This window comes from Balaenoptera musculus, chromosome 3 (assembly GCF_009873245.2).
Source record: "Balaenoptera musculus isolate JJ_BM4_2016_0621 chromosome 3, mBalMus1.pri.v3, whole genome shotgun sequence".
NCBI classification, from domain to species: Eukaryota; Metazoa; Chordata; class Mammalia; order Artiodactyla; family Balaenopteridae; genus Balaenoptera; species Balaenoptera musculus.
Window position 1 is genome coordinate 163285551 of NC_045787.1, and position 15736 is coordinate 163301286.

The 15736-nt window shown below is 47.0% G+C and overlaps 2 protein-coding genes across 2 annotated transcripts in view; both read right to left on the reverse strand.

Moving 5' to 3' along the window:
• Positions 1 to 9864, reverse strand: part of TSPAN16 (tetraspanin 16) — a 23836-nt gene extending 13972 nt beyond the window's left edge. The window contains 6 exon segments of the mRNA XM_036847365.1: positions 1739 to 1803; positions 1806 to 1842; positions 3677 to 3751; positions 7213 to 7338; positions 9580 to 9678; positions 9796 to 9864. Of these exon segments, the coding sequence (XP_036703260.1) occupies positions 1739 to 1803; positions 1806 to 1842; positions 3677 to 3751; positions 7213 to 7338; positions 9580 to 9678; positions 9796 to 9864 (471 nt within the window).
• On the reverse strand, positions 7145 to 7434 carry LOC118892829 (40S ribosomal protein S26-like). Its single transcript, XM_036847801.1, has one exon. It carries the CDS (start codon positions 7432 to 7434, stop codon positions 7150 to 7152), a length of 285 nt encoding a protein of 94 aa, XP_036703696.1. The 3' UTR covers positions 7145 to 7149.
• Positions 9865 to 15736: the final 5872 nt, after the last annotated feature.

Below are 15736 nucleotides of genomic sequence, written 5' to 3' on the forward strand. Positions count from 1 at the left end.
TAATTAAATAATTTGGCCAGGAAGTGACTCACATCACTTCTCCTCCCAGCTCATTGGCCAGAGCTCATCACATGATCCCCAACTAAATACAAAAAGGCTAGGACAGGCCATCCCACTCTGTGCTGAAAATAGGTGACAAATAGCACCTACAAGTAAACAAAATCCTGACTCTCTCTGCCCTTTCCCTGCCTTGCTTTCTTTTTCATGGCACTTATCATCCCAGCCACCAATGTTTACTTAGAGGTTTTTTCTCCATCTCCCCACTGGAGTGTCAGCAACACAGGGCAAGGATTTTGTTTTGTGCCCTGCTTTGTCCCCAGACCTCTGAACAGTGCCCAGCACATAGTAGGTGTTCAATAAAGACTCGTGGAAGGACAGCAACCTAAAGGTCCATCAACAGAGGAATGGATAAAGAAGTTGTGATATAGGGACTTCCCTGGTGGCACAGTGGTTAGGACTCCACACTCCTAATGCAGGGGGCCCGGTCTCGATCCCTGGTCAGGGAACTAGATCCTACATGCATGCCACAACTAAGAGCTTGCATGCCACAACTAAGGAGCCCACGTGCCGCAACTAAGGAGCCGGCAAGCCACAATGAAGGAGCCTGCCTGCTGCAACTAAGACCCAGCGCAACCAAATAAATATTAAAAAAAAATTTTTTAACTATACTTAAATTAAAAAAAAAAAAGATTAGTGGAAGGACTATATGAATGAATGAGAGGTACTTTCTACCACCTCAAGCTTCAGAAGCCAAAACGGGGATGTAGGCAAGTCCCCTACCCATCATGTGCCCCCTCCCAAGCCTGAACTTGACCCCATAGCAGTTCTTGGGCCCCAGACTCAGATGGAAAACACTCCTAGAAACAGGCAATGGCTTTTCCATTCCACACCCTCCCTAGCCTCAAAGACCCTTCTCAACCATCTGCCTCAAGAGCTTAGATGACACATGGAGGCCAGTCCTGCTCCTTAAACACCAAGACTCAAGATATAAGTCTCACCACCTCACACCCATGAGAATGGCTACTATCAAAAAACAAAAACAGAAAATAACAAGTGGTGATAAGGATGTGGAGAAACTGGAACCCTTGTGCCTTCATTGCTGATGGGAATGTAAAACGGTGCAGCTGCTGTGGAAAACAGTATGAAAATTCCCCCCAAAATTAAACATAGAATTATCAGATGATCCAGAAGTTCCATTTCTGGGTATATACCGAAAAGAACTGAAAACAGGGACTCGAAGAGATATTTGTAAACCCGTGTTCACAGCAGCATGATTCACAATAGCCAAAAGGTGGAAGCAACCCAAGTGTCCATTGACAGAGGAAGGGATAAATAAAATGTGGTCCATCCATACAATGGAATATTATTCGGCCCTAAAAAGGAAGTTCATGCTACAACATGAATGAACCTTGAGGATACTCAGTGAAATAAGCCAGACACAAGAAGACAAATACTGTATGATTCCACTTATATGAGGTCCCTAGAGGAGTCAAATTCCTAAAGAATGGTAGAATGTAGGGTGGTGGGTATGGGGGTTTGGGGGAAGGAACCTTAGTGTTTAATGGGGACAGAGTTTCAGTTCTGGGGATTCAGGGTGGTGATGGTTGCACAACCATAGGAAAGTGCTTAATGTCACTGAACTGGACACTTATAAATGGTAAGATGATAAACTTATGTTATATATCTTTTACTACAATAAAAATAAATTAAACAAAAAACAAAAGGATGTGAATCTCACCTTCTCCATGACCAGATTCCATTCCAGGGAATAGTCATCTGGCTGTTTGTAACCTCTGTAATTCTCAGGGTCACAAAGTTGTGCTCCAAGGCCACTTCTCTAACCTCAGAGATGAAACAGGGAGCGGTGAGCACAGAAAACAGCAAGGTGCCCCATTTGGTGAGGTTTCTTGGGGACTCAGGAGGGAGGTGGGGGCTTCCCTTCTGCTTCCTTCATGGCCCCTCCCCCAGTCATGGGTCTGCGCTGGAGGAGGACGAACTTAGGCTACCATCGCCCCCGAGAGAGGGACACAGGGAAGAGCGTGGGTCTCGAGCCCAGCACATCTGGTTGTATCCAAACTCACAAACGGCTTTGAATCATCTGCTCTTTTGAATCGCCCACACGCCCGCTACGCCCCCGTTGTGGCTGCAACTCGATGAGGGACTTGAATATCATCTTCAGCAACTGAATTTCTCTCTGCACAAGAGGGGCAACTTTAATTTTCTATTTTTTAAATAGAGGTCTAAATGAAAACCATTTTTTCCCCAAAGAGGTGAAATAGTCACACGGCTCAAAATTCACAAAGCACAGAAGGGTAAACCATGAAAAGTCTCCCTCCCACTTTTTTCTCCCAGTCGACAAGTTTCTCCCACTTCACCACCACGACTGTTACGGTTTCCAGTGTCTCCAAAGAGATATGCTATGTGTGTCAAAGCAAAGTATATCCTCATTATTGTTCCCCTTGCTTTATTCTATTCTCATTGTTCTGCATCCGGCTGTTCGCAACACGAGTAGCAGTGGCTCTCGGTGCCCTGCTCAAATCCCGGTGGCTTCTCTTATTTCTGTGCCGCGGAACCCGGCTTCCCGCTGCCAGCAACCGAGGTTCTTTTTTTTTTTTTTAACTTTTTGGCCGCGCCTTGCGGCATTCAAGATCTTCGTTCCCTAAGCAGTAATGGAACCCGCGCCCCCTGCAGTCGAAGCTCCGAGTCTTAACCACTGGACCCCCAGGGAAGCCCCCAGCAACCGAGGTTCTTGCAGTGGCCTCCCAGCACGCATGCGCCCTGGGAGCAGCCCTTAAGCAATGACTGATGGGAGGTGTTGGATTAATACTGCAGCTCCCTAGTCGCTCGGGTGGAGAAAATAGATGGCGTGCTCCTTGCTGCGTCCCCGACATCCCCCACCAGGACTGAGCCCAGTTGCACACAGTGTCAGCTTTTAGGGGCTACATTCCCTTCCCTGCCTCACTGCCCCTGTCCGCTACAGGTGCTTCTTGGGATCACCTCTCAAATAAACCACGAGCCTTCAAATCCTCTTCTCAGGGTGAGTCTCTGGGGGGACGCAAAGGGGGACAGCACTATGTCCTGGAGAATGTACCATCTCCTGCATATAGAGCCTCTTCCTTCCTTCTTTCCAGCTGCATCAGACTCCCTTGTGTGGATTATTATACATTATAAACTCCCCCCGCCCCAAACTGATGCTCACTAGGCCGGCAGCAATCTTTTTCACACCCTGGTATGTATGTCACGCTGCACACAAACAAGCATATCCTTGGATAATTCCTAAGGACCAGATGGTTGGGTCAAAGTGCCCGTGCTTTGTCATTTTGATGGATCTTGCTAAATAGCCCTCTATTTTGAACTCATTTCAAAACCCCAAGAAACTTCACAGCTTTTCCCCATTACTCCTCCAGCAATTACTTCCCATTACTCCCCCAGCAATTACTTCCCATTACTCCCCCAAATGAGAGGTGGTCCAATTCACTCCGCAGTTTCTTGAGGGGGAGCCTTTGAAGGCAGGGCTGAGGTTTCCGGCTTTTCACCCTGTCTCTGGAGACTCAGTCTCCCACCATCACCGGATCCTGGCGAGCGTGGGAGCCTCCCGGGGGAGGGGGGAGGGGCGGGGCTTCTATTGATTCTGTTTATTTCTAATGCAGAGTGAGAGAAGCCGAGCTGTACTTACAATCGGGAAGAAGGCAAGGACCACTGTGGCGACAGTGATTTCCACGATGAGAATGATGACCATGACCGAGAAACACTGGAAAACACGGGGTGGGGAGTGGGGGGTGGGAGCCTGCTGGGAGTCCTTCCACCTCATCCTCAGGCCACCGTGGCCTCTCCATTTTGAAAGAACACACGCCTGGGGGCGGAGGGGTGGGGGGGGTTGTTATTTTATTTCTTCCAGGTGTCGCATTCCTGAATGTTGTCCAGGATGCTGGCAGTGGGATATTCTTAGGAGCTATCAGTAATAGCTGGAGGGACTTCCCTGGTGGCGCAGTGGTTAAGAATCCGCCTGCCAATTCAGGGGACACGGGTTCGAGCCCTGGTCCCGGAGGATCCCACGTGCCACAGAGCAACTAAGCCCATGCACCACAACTACTGAGTCTGCGTGCCCCAAGGACTGAAGCCCACGTGCCTGGAGCCCGTGTTCTGCAACAAGAGAAGCCACCGCCGTGAGAAGCCCGCGCACTGCAACGAAGACCCAACGCAGCCACAAAATGAATAAATAAATAAATTTATTTAAAAAATAATAATAATAGCTGGAACCCCATTTCACGGCCAGCACTTTCTGAGAGTCTGGGAGGCCTAAGAGGCGACTTCCAGCGGTGTGTGCAGACAGCAGAGGCCGATGGAAAGGGAGGAGGGACAGTGGGGGGGCACCGAACAGAGGCAGGAGGGAATTCCCTGGTGGTCCAGTGGTTAGAACTCAGTGCTTTCACTGCCGAGGGCCCGGTTCGATCCCTGGTCGGGGCACTAAGATCCCTAAACCCGTGCTGCAAGGCCAAAAAAAACAAAAACAAAAACAAAACAAAAAACAGAGGCAGGGCCAAGAAACCTCAGAAACACAAATTGCGGGGAGGGGTGACCGGACTGAAGGGGAGATACCGGATGACAGGAGGGTGGGTGCCAGGGGAGAATGCCTCATGTTGCCGATGAAATTCACATGCTTGGTGGGAAACAGTGGGAAATGCTGTAAGCGGGGGTGGGGGGACTTCAAGTTATCCATCGAGGAAAAGCTGCTTCCTTCCAGAGCCTCAGTTTCCCCATCTGCACAACGGAGGGGTGGGACCAGCTCAGGGGGTCTCATTGGGTTCTGTGGAGCTTCTAGAGACCAGATTGGGGGGGAGGTCAAAGGAAGGTCAGCTCCTGTCTCCCCTTTCATCTATTTCTATCTATGCCTATTATTATTATCATTATCATTAAAATCTCTTTGATAATTCAGGCTTTGAGTCGCCAGACTGGCCGATGGCTGGGCTTATCTGGCCTTGACACAGAGAGGCAGGAAAGCACAGTGGATACACGTCAGGGGTCCCCACAGTCGACCGGGAGAAACATGAAGGCAGTTGTGAGACCCCAGACATGCGGCTCCTGTATCAGATTCTGAGAATTCCTATTAATATTAGTATTTCCTGGGAATTCCCTGGCGGTCCAGTGTTTACGAATCCGTGCTTCCACTGCTGGGGGCCTGGGTTCGATCCCTGTTTGGGGAACTAAGATCTCGCAAGCCGCCACTGCGTGACCAAAAATAAAAAATAATTAAAAAATAATATTTCCCGGGACTTCCCTGGTGGTCCAGTGGTTAAGACTCCGCACTCCCAATGCAGGGGACCTGGGTTCATCCCTGGTCAGGGAAATAGATCCCACATGCATGCCGCAACTTAGAGTTTGCATGCCACAACTAAGGAGTCCACATGCTGCAACTAAGGAGCCTGCCTGCCGCAACTAAAGAGCCCACCAGCCGCAACTAAGACCCGGCGCAACCAAGTAAATAAATATTTTTTAAAAAGAAAAATAATATTTCCCAACCTCTGGGTGACTGGAGCGTCCAGAGGACAGATATCCAGGCATTGGCAAGTCCTATTGGCTCCATCTTCAGAGTCTATCCAGAATCTGCCCACTTCTCACCCACTCCTGGCCCCACCGGGTCCAGCCCCCACCATCTCCCATCTGGACCAATACAGTCCCTCCATCCTGGTCCCCCCTACACTCTGTTCCCTCCATGGCCGCCAGAGGGCGCCTGTGAGCACCTGAGTCAGGGCATGATTCTGCTCAGAACCCTTCGTGGCTCCCAACGCCATCAGCTTTGGACGGACCAGACGCTGAGGGTAAAGTCGATCGGATTTGCCAGTGGGTTGGACGTGGGGTGTGAGAGAGAGTACTCTTTGATTCCTCCGAGTTAAAACATGGATAAAACAGTGTCCACATTCTACTGAAGAGAAAACGAAATCTTGCAGACACAGCACCTGTTCAATAAATCTTTGCTGAATGAAGTAATTAAGAAAGAAAACGAGGACTTCCCTGGTGGCGCAGTGGTTAAGAATCTGCCTGCCAATACAGGGGACACGGGTTTGATCCCTGGTCCGGGAAGATCCCACATGCCGCAGAGCAACTAAGCCCATTTGCCACAACAACTGAGCCTGAGCTCTAGAGCCTGCAAGCCACAACTACTGAGCCCGCGTGCCACAACTACTGAAGCCCACAAGCCTAGAGCCCGTGGTCCGCAACGAGAAGCCACCACAGTGAGAAGCCCAAGCACTGCAATGAAGAGTAGCCCCCACTCGCTGCAACTAGAGAAAGCCCACGCGCAGCAACGAAGACCCAACACCGCCAAAAATAAATAAATAAATAAATTTATAAAAAAAGAAAGAAAGAAAATGAGAGACGATGGAAATTCAGGCAGGAGGAAAGTGAGGGTGGATGCTTTAACAGTCGGGGCTGTTTATGTTCTGGGAGATGGCTAGAGCAAGGATCTCCCTGAAACCCCCAAACTGAAATTGCTGTAGTTTTGCAGCAACACAGTGGAGGAAGGAAAACAAAAGATGCTGGACACGGATTCAACTTTGGGTGGGATGATGAGCTCAGACAAGATTTTAAGGGAAGTGGGAATGGAGACTCTCGGAGCTGGACTCTGGGGAGACATTTGGCCAAGGCTATATGTAAGAATGAGTAAGACATACAAAATCTGACATGCTATTTGCATGATCATGCTCGAAATATTCATATCCCATGTATCTGAACATGTACTTGTGCTGCATGGCAATTACAATAGTGCTGTGTTAGTGGGGGATATACACATGGGTCAATGGAACAAGGCAGTGTGCACAGAACAGACTTGAGCATAATGGAAATTAGCATAGACAGAGGAGGACTGGATGGACCAGTTGGTAAGTGCAACAATATGTCACCAAATGGGAAAAAAAAAAAAAAAAAAAAATCAAATCAGACCCCTACCTCACACCACACACACAAGAAAACACAACAAAAGGCTAAAGAGCTAAGAGTGAGCTCACAATATCTTTTTTTTAAGTATAATTTCCACTTTATTGTCTTTCCAGGGAACAGTATTTCTTTAGTCTTTAAGGACTTAGCTCCTTACATGGGCTTCGGTGGAGGTCGTGGGGCAGCACCAGCAGGTCTAAATCGCGGTGAAGGTGTTCAGTCCTTCCGGGCTTCCCGAGAACGATTCCTGACTACCTTGCTGTGAATGGCACAACTCACGCAGTAATGCAGTTTCACATACAGCTTGGGAAGCACATAGGCGTCGAAAACACTCGCTTCAGAAATGTCCCTGACGGCTGCGGCCTCTACGATGTTCCGAATGACGAACTTCTTAATGGCCTTATCCTTGGGCACGCATCGGGCACAGTTGGTACAGCGAATAGGCTGCACGTGGCCGCGGCCCTTTTTGGCACGACCATTATTTCTTCTTTTCTTGGTCATCTTAGTCGTGGCAGGAGAACATTTTGCAATTCATATTTAAAACCTTAAAGGTTTTATGGTAAAATCTTTTGCCTAGAAATTCCATTTCTAGACATTAAACCTAGGGAAAATAGTCACATATGTGCCTCAAAACCAGTATGCACAGGGATGTTCATTAAGGACAAAATGTTGGAAGTAACTGAAGCAACCAATAACACAGACTGGGTAGGTAAATCATGGTACAGCCATGCAATGGAATCCTAGAGAGTTTTTTTATTTTATAAATTTATTTATTTATTTTTTAGTTGTGTTGGGTCTTCGTTGCTGCATGCGGGCTTTCTCTAGTTGCGGAGAGCAGGGGCTACTCTTCGCTGCGGTGAGTGGGCTTCTCATTGCGATGGCTTCTCTTGTTGCGAAGCACAGGCTCTAGGTGCATGGACTTCAGTAGTTGTGGCTCGTGGGCTCTAGAGATCCGGCCCAGTAGTTGTGGCGCACGGGCTTAGTTGCTCCGTGGCACATGGGATCTTACCAGACCAGGGATCAAACCCGTGTCCCCTGTATTGGCAGGCAGATTCTTAACCACTGAGCCACCAGGGAAGTCCCTAGACAGTTATTTTAAATGATGCTTGTAAGACAGGGGGTGGCAAATTTTTTTGCAAAAGCACCCGATATTGTGAGCTTCTCAGGCCATACAGTCTCGGTTGAAATGAAACAGCCAGTGTAGTGGAAAAGCAGCTGTACACAATCCATAAACAAATTTATTTTATTTACAAATAAATTTTATCTATCTATCTATTTACAAGACTGTACTTTGCTGACTTCTGTGGTAGGAGAATGTTTATTGATAAAGAAAAATGTTTTTAAGGCCTAAATTTTTTTTAAAAAGTAGATTGTCAACAGTCACGGTCCTTGGGTATTAATCTAATGGAGTTGAAAACTCATGTTCACATAAAAACCTGCACATGGATGTTTCTAGCAACTTTATCCATAATTGCCAAAACTTGGAAGCCACCAAGATGGCCTTCAGCATATGAATGCATAAATAAACTGTGGTACATCCAGACAATGGAATATTGGCACTAAAACGAAATGAGCTATCAAGCCAGGAAAAAACATACAGGAAACTTACAGGCATATTGCTGAGTGGAAGAAGCCAATCTGAAAAGGCTACATGGTTTACGATTCCAAGTATATGACATTCTGGAAAAGGCAAAACTATGGAGACAGAAGAAGGATCAGTGGTTGCCAGGGCTCAGCGGGGAAAGAGGGCTGATGGGTGGAGCACGGAGGATTTTTAGGGCAGTGAAACTACTCATGCGATGCTGACATGGTGGATACACTAGTCAAAACCAGGGAACGTACAACACCAGGAATTCCCTGGCAGTCCAGTGGTTAGGACTCCGCTCTTCCATTGCAGGGGACACGGGTTCGATCCCTGGTCAGGGAACTAAGATCCCGCATGCCACGGACCTCAGCCAAAAAAATAAATAAATAAAGTACAACAACAAGAGTGAACCTTCGTATAAACTGTAGACTTTAGGTTCTAATGATATCAGTGTAGGTTCATTATAACAAACGTACCACTCTGATGGGGAGTGTTGACGGTAGGGGAGGCTGTGTGTGCAGGGTCAGGGCCTATATGGGACATCTCTGCTCAGTTTTGCTGTGAACCTAAAACTGCTCTTAAAAAAGTCTATTTAAAAGGATGAAAAACTTACAATTTTTTAAAAGAGAAAAAAATGAGGATTGTAAAGCATTAGCATCCCATGTTTGTTTTGCTGTTTTTAAAAGTTACATAGAAAAGTCTGGAAGGATATAATGATGATATTTATTGAGCCATGTTCCGATGACAAGCATCAGCCCTTTCAAGGCATTATCTTGTTTAATTCCCATCAAAATGATACAGCCACAGGTAAAGAGTGATAGTTAATTTCCTCCTCTTCCCTGGCGGCCTTTCCTCATACTGTTTTACTATTAAAAGCAATTACTTCTTCAGCAGTGCATATCTTGGGTTACTTTTATAGTAAGAAAAAAAATGGTTTGAAACATGTAAAGGACCAAGAGAAGAACCATTCCCTCCTGCCTTCCTTAACAACTTAGCTTTCTGCAGGATTTTCTTTAGAGCCAAGTTCTTCCGCCACGGACCGCAGGTCCCCCAGATCACACTCTTCTGCTTGATTTCAGCAGCTCTGGGTCGATGGAGGCTTTGCCTGTTTCCAGTGTGTCCCGCTCCTTGTCTGTCTGCCCTACATCCCTCCTGCTTCCCTGGGGACCACAGATCCGGATGCCAGTGAATTTGGATCAACTTATTTCTGTCTTTGAACGAGCCAGTTGTGGAGGAAGGGCTGCAAATCCCCAGGGCCCAGGTTGTGACATACTTACAGCCATAACACCGTTGAAGAAAGATAACAGTTTCTTCAAGGAATAATACGGAGTGTGCGTTTCAGCCATGTCGGCCAGACTGGGGAGCCCATTTAAGTCAGCATCTTCCTAAACCTCTGGGATACTGTTTCCCAAGATGGTAGAGGTCTGGGGTCGGGGGCACCAAAGCTGCCTTGCTCTGCCCCTCTCTCTCCTGGCTGCCTGATCCTCTTGCCAGGGAAGCAGGTGCCCCACACTGCGCCCTGCTGGTGCCTCATCCTCCATCCTCCAAATAAGCCACACCAGGGGTGGAGAAGAGGCACAGTGTGCCAGCCTGGTACCCCTCCAGGTGCCACCCGGGCCCTGTGGGCACAATGCTCAGCACTGACCACTCGTGTGGTTGATGCACCCGCTAGACTGGAGGCTCCGAGTGGACAGGAGCCTGGACTGTCCTACTCATGGCTTTGTTCCCAAAGCCTTGTACACAGTGGTGCTCAAGAAACCGCTGTGGAGTGAATGAAGAGGTTCCATGAAGCAGGGATCTAGCTACAAGCCATGATGTTCCCCAAGTCCCTACCTACACGTTAGCTCACTTGGCTCATCCTTCTCACAGGGCTCAGAGAGGCCAAAGTAACTGCCCGAGGCCACACAGGAAGCAGGGCCAAGGCTGGCCTTTGGAGCTCCAAGAGTGACACAGAGGTAGGAACCTCCGACCCCTTCCCACCTGAAAGCCTGTACTTTCTGCATCTGCGGCCTGCTTGGCCACAGCTGATGAAGATATAGTCCTTAAGCTCATGTGTCATTGATCACTGGGCCTTTCTTGATAACAGAGGCACAGAGGGCATTTCAGGGCAAAAAATATGCATGTGGGCACTGAGGGTCCCCAGGCCCAACTTCTGCAGCCCTCATTGTCTCCCTGCCCCCACCCCGCCCAGGTCCAACTCTGGGCTCCTCTGTCCAGCCCCGGGCTGGAGCATGTCTGTGGCCAGGTCCTGGAGGACTCAGGGTTTTCACGATCTTCTGTGATCCCCAGGGAACAACTCAAAGAAAAAAAATTACTTTCCACTTGAATTAATTTAATGAATGTTTGTAAAACTTCCTGCTTCTTGGAACAGGTAGAACTAAGCAAGATGTTCATGGAGGCGTGGCTGTCTCCTCCCGGGACCACAGGTCACGTTCACAGCTAGGAGTGTGTCCTTCCACATCTTTCTCTAAAAGGTCACTTGAAATAAGGAGCCTCTAGAGCTAGAGGCTGAGGGCCCGAAAATGGGGGCGCAAAGGATTCGAGAAAACGGGAGCAAAGCAGGACAGGAGGGGTGGCATAAAGGAGGGAGGGAAAATGAAGGACGGATAAGGGCGGGGAGAGTGGGAGGCAGAGAGTGATGTGGACGTAGGGGCACGGTGGAGCGCCTGCCATCAAAGGTTACAAGCCCTTGCGGAACTGTGAAAAGGAAGACCCAATGACGGAGGCGGCAGGAGCCCCTCCGAAGCCCCACCCCCGCGGCAGCCCCGCCCCGCGGCAGCCCCGCCCCGCGGCAGCCTAGTCTCGGCTTTGAGGCAAGGCAGAGGCCCAGGTCCCGGCCTCTCGCGCCCCCTGGCGGCCATCAGCGGAAGCACGTGCACCCAGACCCTGGCGTCTCCCAGTCAGACACACCCAAATGTGTCTCCGTTCCCCGGAGCCGCCGGTCAGCCCTCGCGTGTGGGGAAATGGAAGGGCAAGAACCATCCCCAGCCCCCCCCCCCAATACGCACCCATTGAATTGATGCGGAGAGACAGAATAGTGCAGGGATCTGGCGTATGGCAAATTCAAGACATTTGGCAAAAAAAAAAAAAAGCATGCAGAAAACCAGTGTAATTTATCAGTAATTGTTCAAAGGTTCTAGAAAACAGTGAAAAATACCTCTCGAAGGGGCTCCACAGAGTGATTAGAAGGACACTGAAATACCACTGTAGGGCTTCCCTGGTGGTGCAGTGGTTAAGAATCCGCCTGCCAATGCAGGGGACACGGGTTTGAGCCCTGGTCTGGGAGGATCCCACAAGCCGCGTAGCAACTAAGCCCGTGTGCCACAACTACTGAGCCTGCGCTCTAGAGCCCTCAAGCCACAACTACTGAGCCCGCGTGCTACAACTGCTGAAGCCCGTGCTTCCCAACAAAAGAGGCCACCACAGTGAGAAGCCCGCGCACCGCAACAAAGAGTAGGCCCCGCTCGCTGCAACTAGAGAGAAAGCCTGCGCGCAGCAACGAAGACCCAATACAGCCAAAAAATAATAAAATAAAATTAATTAATTTTTTTTAAAAAGGAATACCATTGTAGAATAAAAGAAGCGTCACTCCAGTATTTCCTTAATTACAGGGCTTAGGGTGTGTCGAGACTCCTAATGTATTTCTCCACATGCTTGGTCTCCTTCCGGTGTGTTTTAGGAGAAGTTTTTAAAAAGCACGATCTCCAAGAAAATGGAGTGTCAAATAAAAAAATAAAAAATAAATTTAAAAATCTAAAAAAAAAAAGGAAAACAGAGTCTTATACACACACACAATATTTATATCAATAGCCCATATTGGTCTATGAACTGTCCCTAAAATGATGTATTTGTCATCAATAGCAACAACAAGGGACTCAGGAGATAGTTTCACCAGATTGATTGTTCATGTAAAATTTGTAGCACTGATGTATTTGTATGTGTAGGCCCCACAAAACCTGGATCCACCCCTGACAAAGAGGCATTTTATGGTTTAAGTTATTTTAGTAGCAGTCATTGAGGGAGGAGGTGACAAATCAGAATCCACCATCCAACAGAAAAGTCTGGAGCACAGGAAAGAAAGGTGCCTGTTCATGCTGAGGCTGGTCCACTTCCTTGACATCATTCACTTGCTCTGGGCCTCCCAGTCCAAGGACCTCAGCCCTCAACAGGGATGGGTGCATGGTTGTCACCAGGTTATAGCATCATGGGCTGAAATCTTTGACAAGACAGTAGAGGATCATAGTGACAATCATTGCTGCCAACTGAAAAGGAGGCAGACAACATTTTCACTGTTAGAGATTTTTTTGTTTGGCTTAGCAGTTTTTATAATTCCATTTGTTTCATCTTTTTCACATTCTGATTTATTTTTGAGCCTTTGTGCTCACTCTGAGTGCTGAGGCCCTGTGGGTTGGGATGTGACAGGTAGGCCCCCGTCCTACAGGGGAGACTCACTGCTCTCCCAGGTTCTCTTTCTCTCTACCTAAAAATCTGGAATTTCTACTCCTTCAGCCCAGCAAAGTCTTAGCTTCATGAAAGGAGAGGAGTAAATGAAGGAGCACCAAAAGATTCTGGCTGATATTCAAAATACTCAGCCGGAAAGTACCACCCAGGAAACAATGATCCAGACAGAGCAGAGTGTGTCAGGAATGTTGACCCCATAGGACTGGGAGGGCTGGGGGTCCTGGTGAGAGTTCAGGCACAAATGGCCACCAGGCCAGTGGGTGCAGGCGGCACTCAAGGGCCTCCTGCTTTTAGTATATGGGTCTTGGGTTATAATTTCCTTTCTTAACCTGGTGGCTGGTCCCAGCACTGTGGCCAAGACTGTTGTTCCCATTCTATGGAAAAGTTCATAAACAGCTTTCAGAGATTTTGTGTAATGTCTCAAGGGGAGACTGTAACAACTGCAAATGGGACTTTTTAAAGTATACGGGTTGATGGGGGAGATTTCCCCCTCTAGGAATTTCTACTACAGATGTATTCAAACACATATAGACCCAGGAGTTAACAAACCTTTTCTGGAAAGGGCCAGAGAATAAATATTTCTCAGTCATCACTCTGCTGTTGTAGCATACACAGTATGTAAATGAGCAACATGTAAATATATGTAAATGAATGGGCGTGGTCACATCGCCAAAATGTTATTTACAAAAACAAAAACTAGGCTGTAGTTTTGCCAGCACTTGCTCTAAAGCCTAGTTTGAGTTGGTGAATGATTAGAAACAACTTAAATGCCCTTCCCAAGGGGACTGGTTAAATATGGCATGGTTCAACCATAGGAAGGTGTTACAGAGTGAATTGTGCCCTGCCACCCCCCCGCCCCCAGAAATTCATATTGATCTACAATCCAGGGAGAGAGACACCTCACCAGAAACCAACCCTGGCAGGTTGATTTTGGATTCCAGCCTCCAGAACTGTGAGAAAATAAATGTCAATTGTTTTAAGCCACCCAGACTGTGCTATTTCATTATGGTAGCCTGAGCTAAGATGAAGGAATATTCTGCAGCTGAGAAAATGAAGGCAGAAGTACCAAAGGTAATTTGGTATCAAAATGAGAAGAGCTCCAAGTGATGGTCTCTTAAGTGAAGAAATAAAGTACAGAGCCGTGTGTATGGACCGAATGAATATTTAAACAAACAGTGATCTATCCATACAATGTAATATTATTCAGTCGTAAAAAGGAATTAGGCTGTGACACATGCTACAACATGGATAAACCTTCAAAACCTCATGCTGAATGAAAGAAACCAGACCCAAAAGGCCATGTATTATCTGATACTGTTTATATGAAATGTCCAGAATAGGCAAATCCAAAGAGACAAAGCAGATTTGTCATTGCTGGGGGCTGGGGGAGGAGCGAATGGGACTGACCGCTTTCTGGGGACAGGGTATCCTTTTGGGGTGATGAAAATGTTTTGGAACTAGATAGGGTTGGGGTTGCCCAGCATGATGAATGTCTTAAATGGCACAGAATTGTACAATTTAAAGTGGTTAATTTGATGTTATGTGAATTTCACCCTAATTTAAAAAAAAAAAAAGAAATCAGCCACTGAGCTCCATAAAAGCAGAAACAGGTTTTTTATATAATTTTTATTGGGATAGAGTTGATTTACAATGTTGTGTTAGTTTCACGTGTACAGCAAAGTGAATCAGTTATACATATACATATATCCACTCTTTTTTAGATTCTTTTCCCATATAGGTCATTACAGAGTACTGAGTAGAGTTCCCTGTGCTATACAGTAGGTCCTTATTAGTTATCTATTTTATATATAGTAGTGTGTATATATCAATCCCAATCTCCCAATTTATGCTTCTCCCCACCTCCCCCCAATAACCATACGTTTGTAGATGTCTTCTTATAAGTTAATAAGTTCATGTGTACCATTTTTTTTAGATTCCACATATAAGCGATACCGTATGATATCTGTCTTCCTCTGTCTGACTTACTTCACTCAGTATGACAATCTCTAGATCCATCCATGTTGCTGCAAATGGCATTAGTTCGTTCTTTTTTATGGCTGAGTAATATTCTGTTGTGTATATGTACTGCATCTTCTTCAGCCATTCATCTGTCAATGGACATTTAGGTTGCTTCCGTGTCTTAGCTATTGTGAATAGTGCTGCAATGAACATTGGGGTGCATGTATCTTTTCGAATTATGGTTTTCTCTGGGTATATGCCCAGGACTGGGATTAAAGCAGAAACATTTTGATCTTCCCCAAACAATGATAGATAGATGGAACTTGTTGGGAATTCTTGAGGGAGGCCTTATGGTCAGGGGATTGGGCCCTAACATTTGGTTTGTTCAGATCCTAGTGTCCCCCCTCGTTGGCCAAATGACTTAAGCCTTGGCACTCACATGACCAGGCCTTAGTTTCCTCACCTGCCAAACAGTGATAATGATAACATCTGCTCCCCAGAGTCATTGTAAAGCTTTCCATGCAATGGGCAAGCCCTCAGCCAATGATACCCAGAATTGTCATCTTTTGAAAACTGTGAATATCCTTTCAAGGCCCATTCTAGCCACAGGTTTAGCTCCGGACTTAGGAAGGAACAGATCCTCAAAAAAGTCAAACATATACAATAGCCAAGACATGGAAGCAACCTAAATGTCCATCAACAGATGGATGGATAAAGAAAATGTGGTACATGTATACAGTGGAATATTACTCAGCCATAAAAAGGAATGAAATAATGCCATTTGCAGCAACATGGATG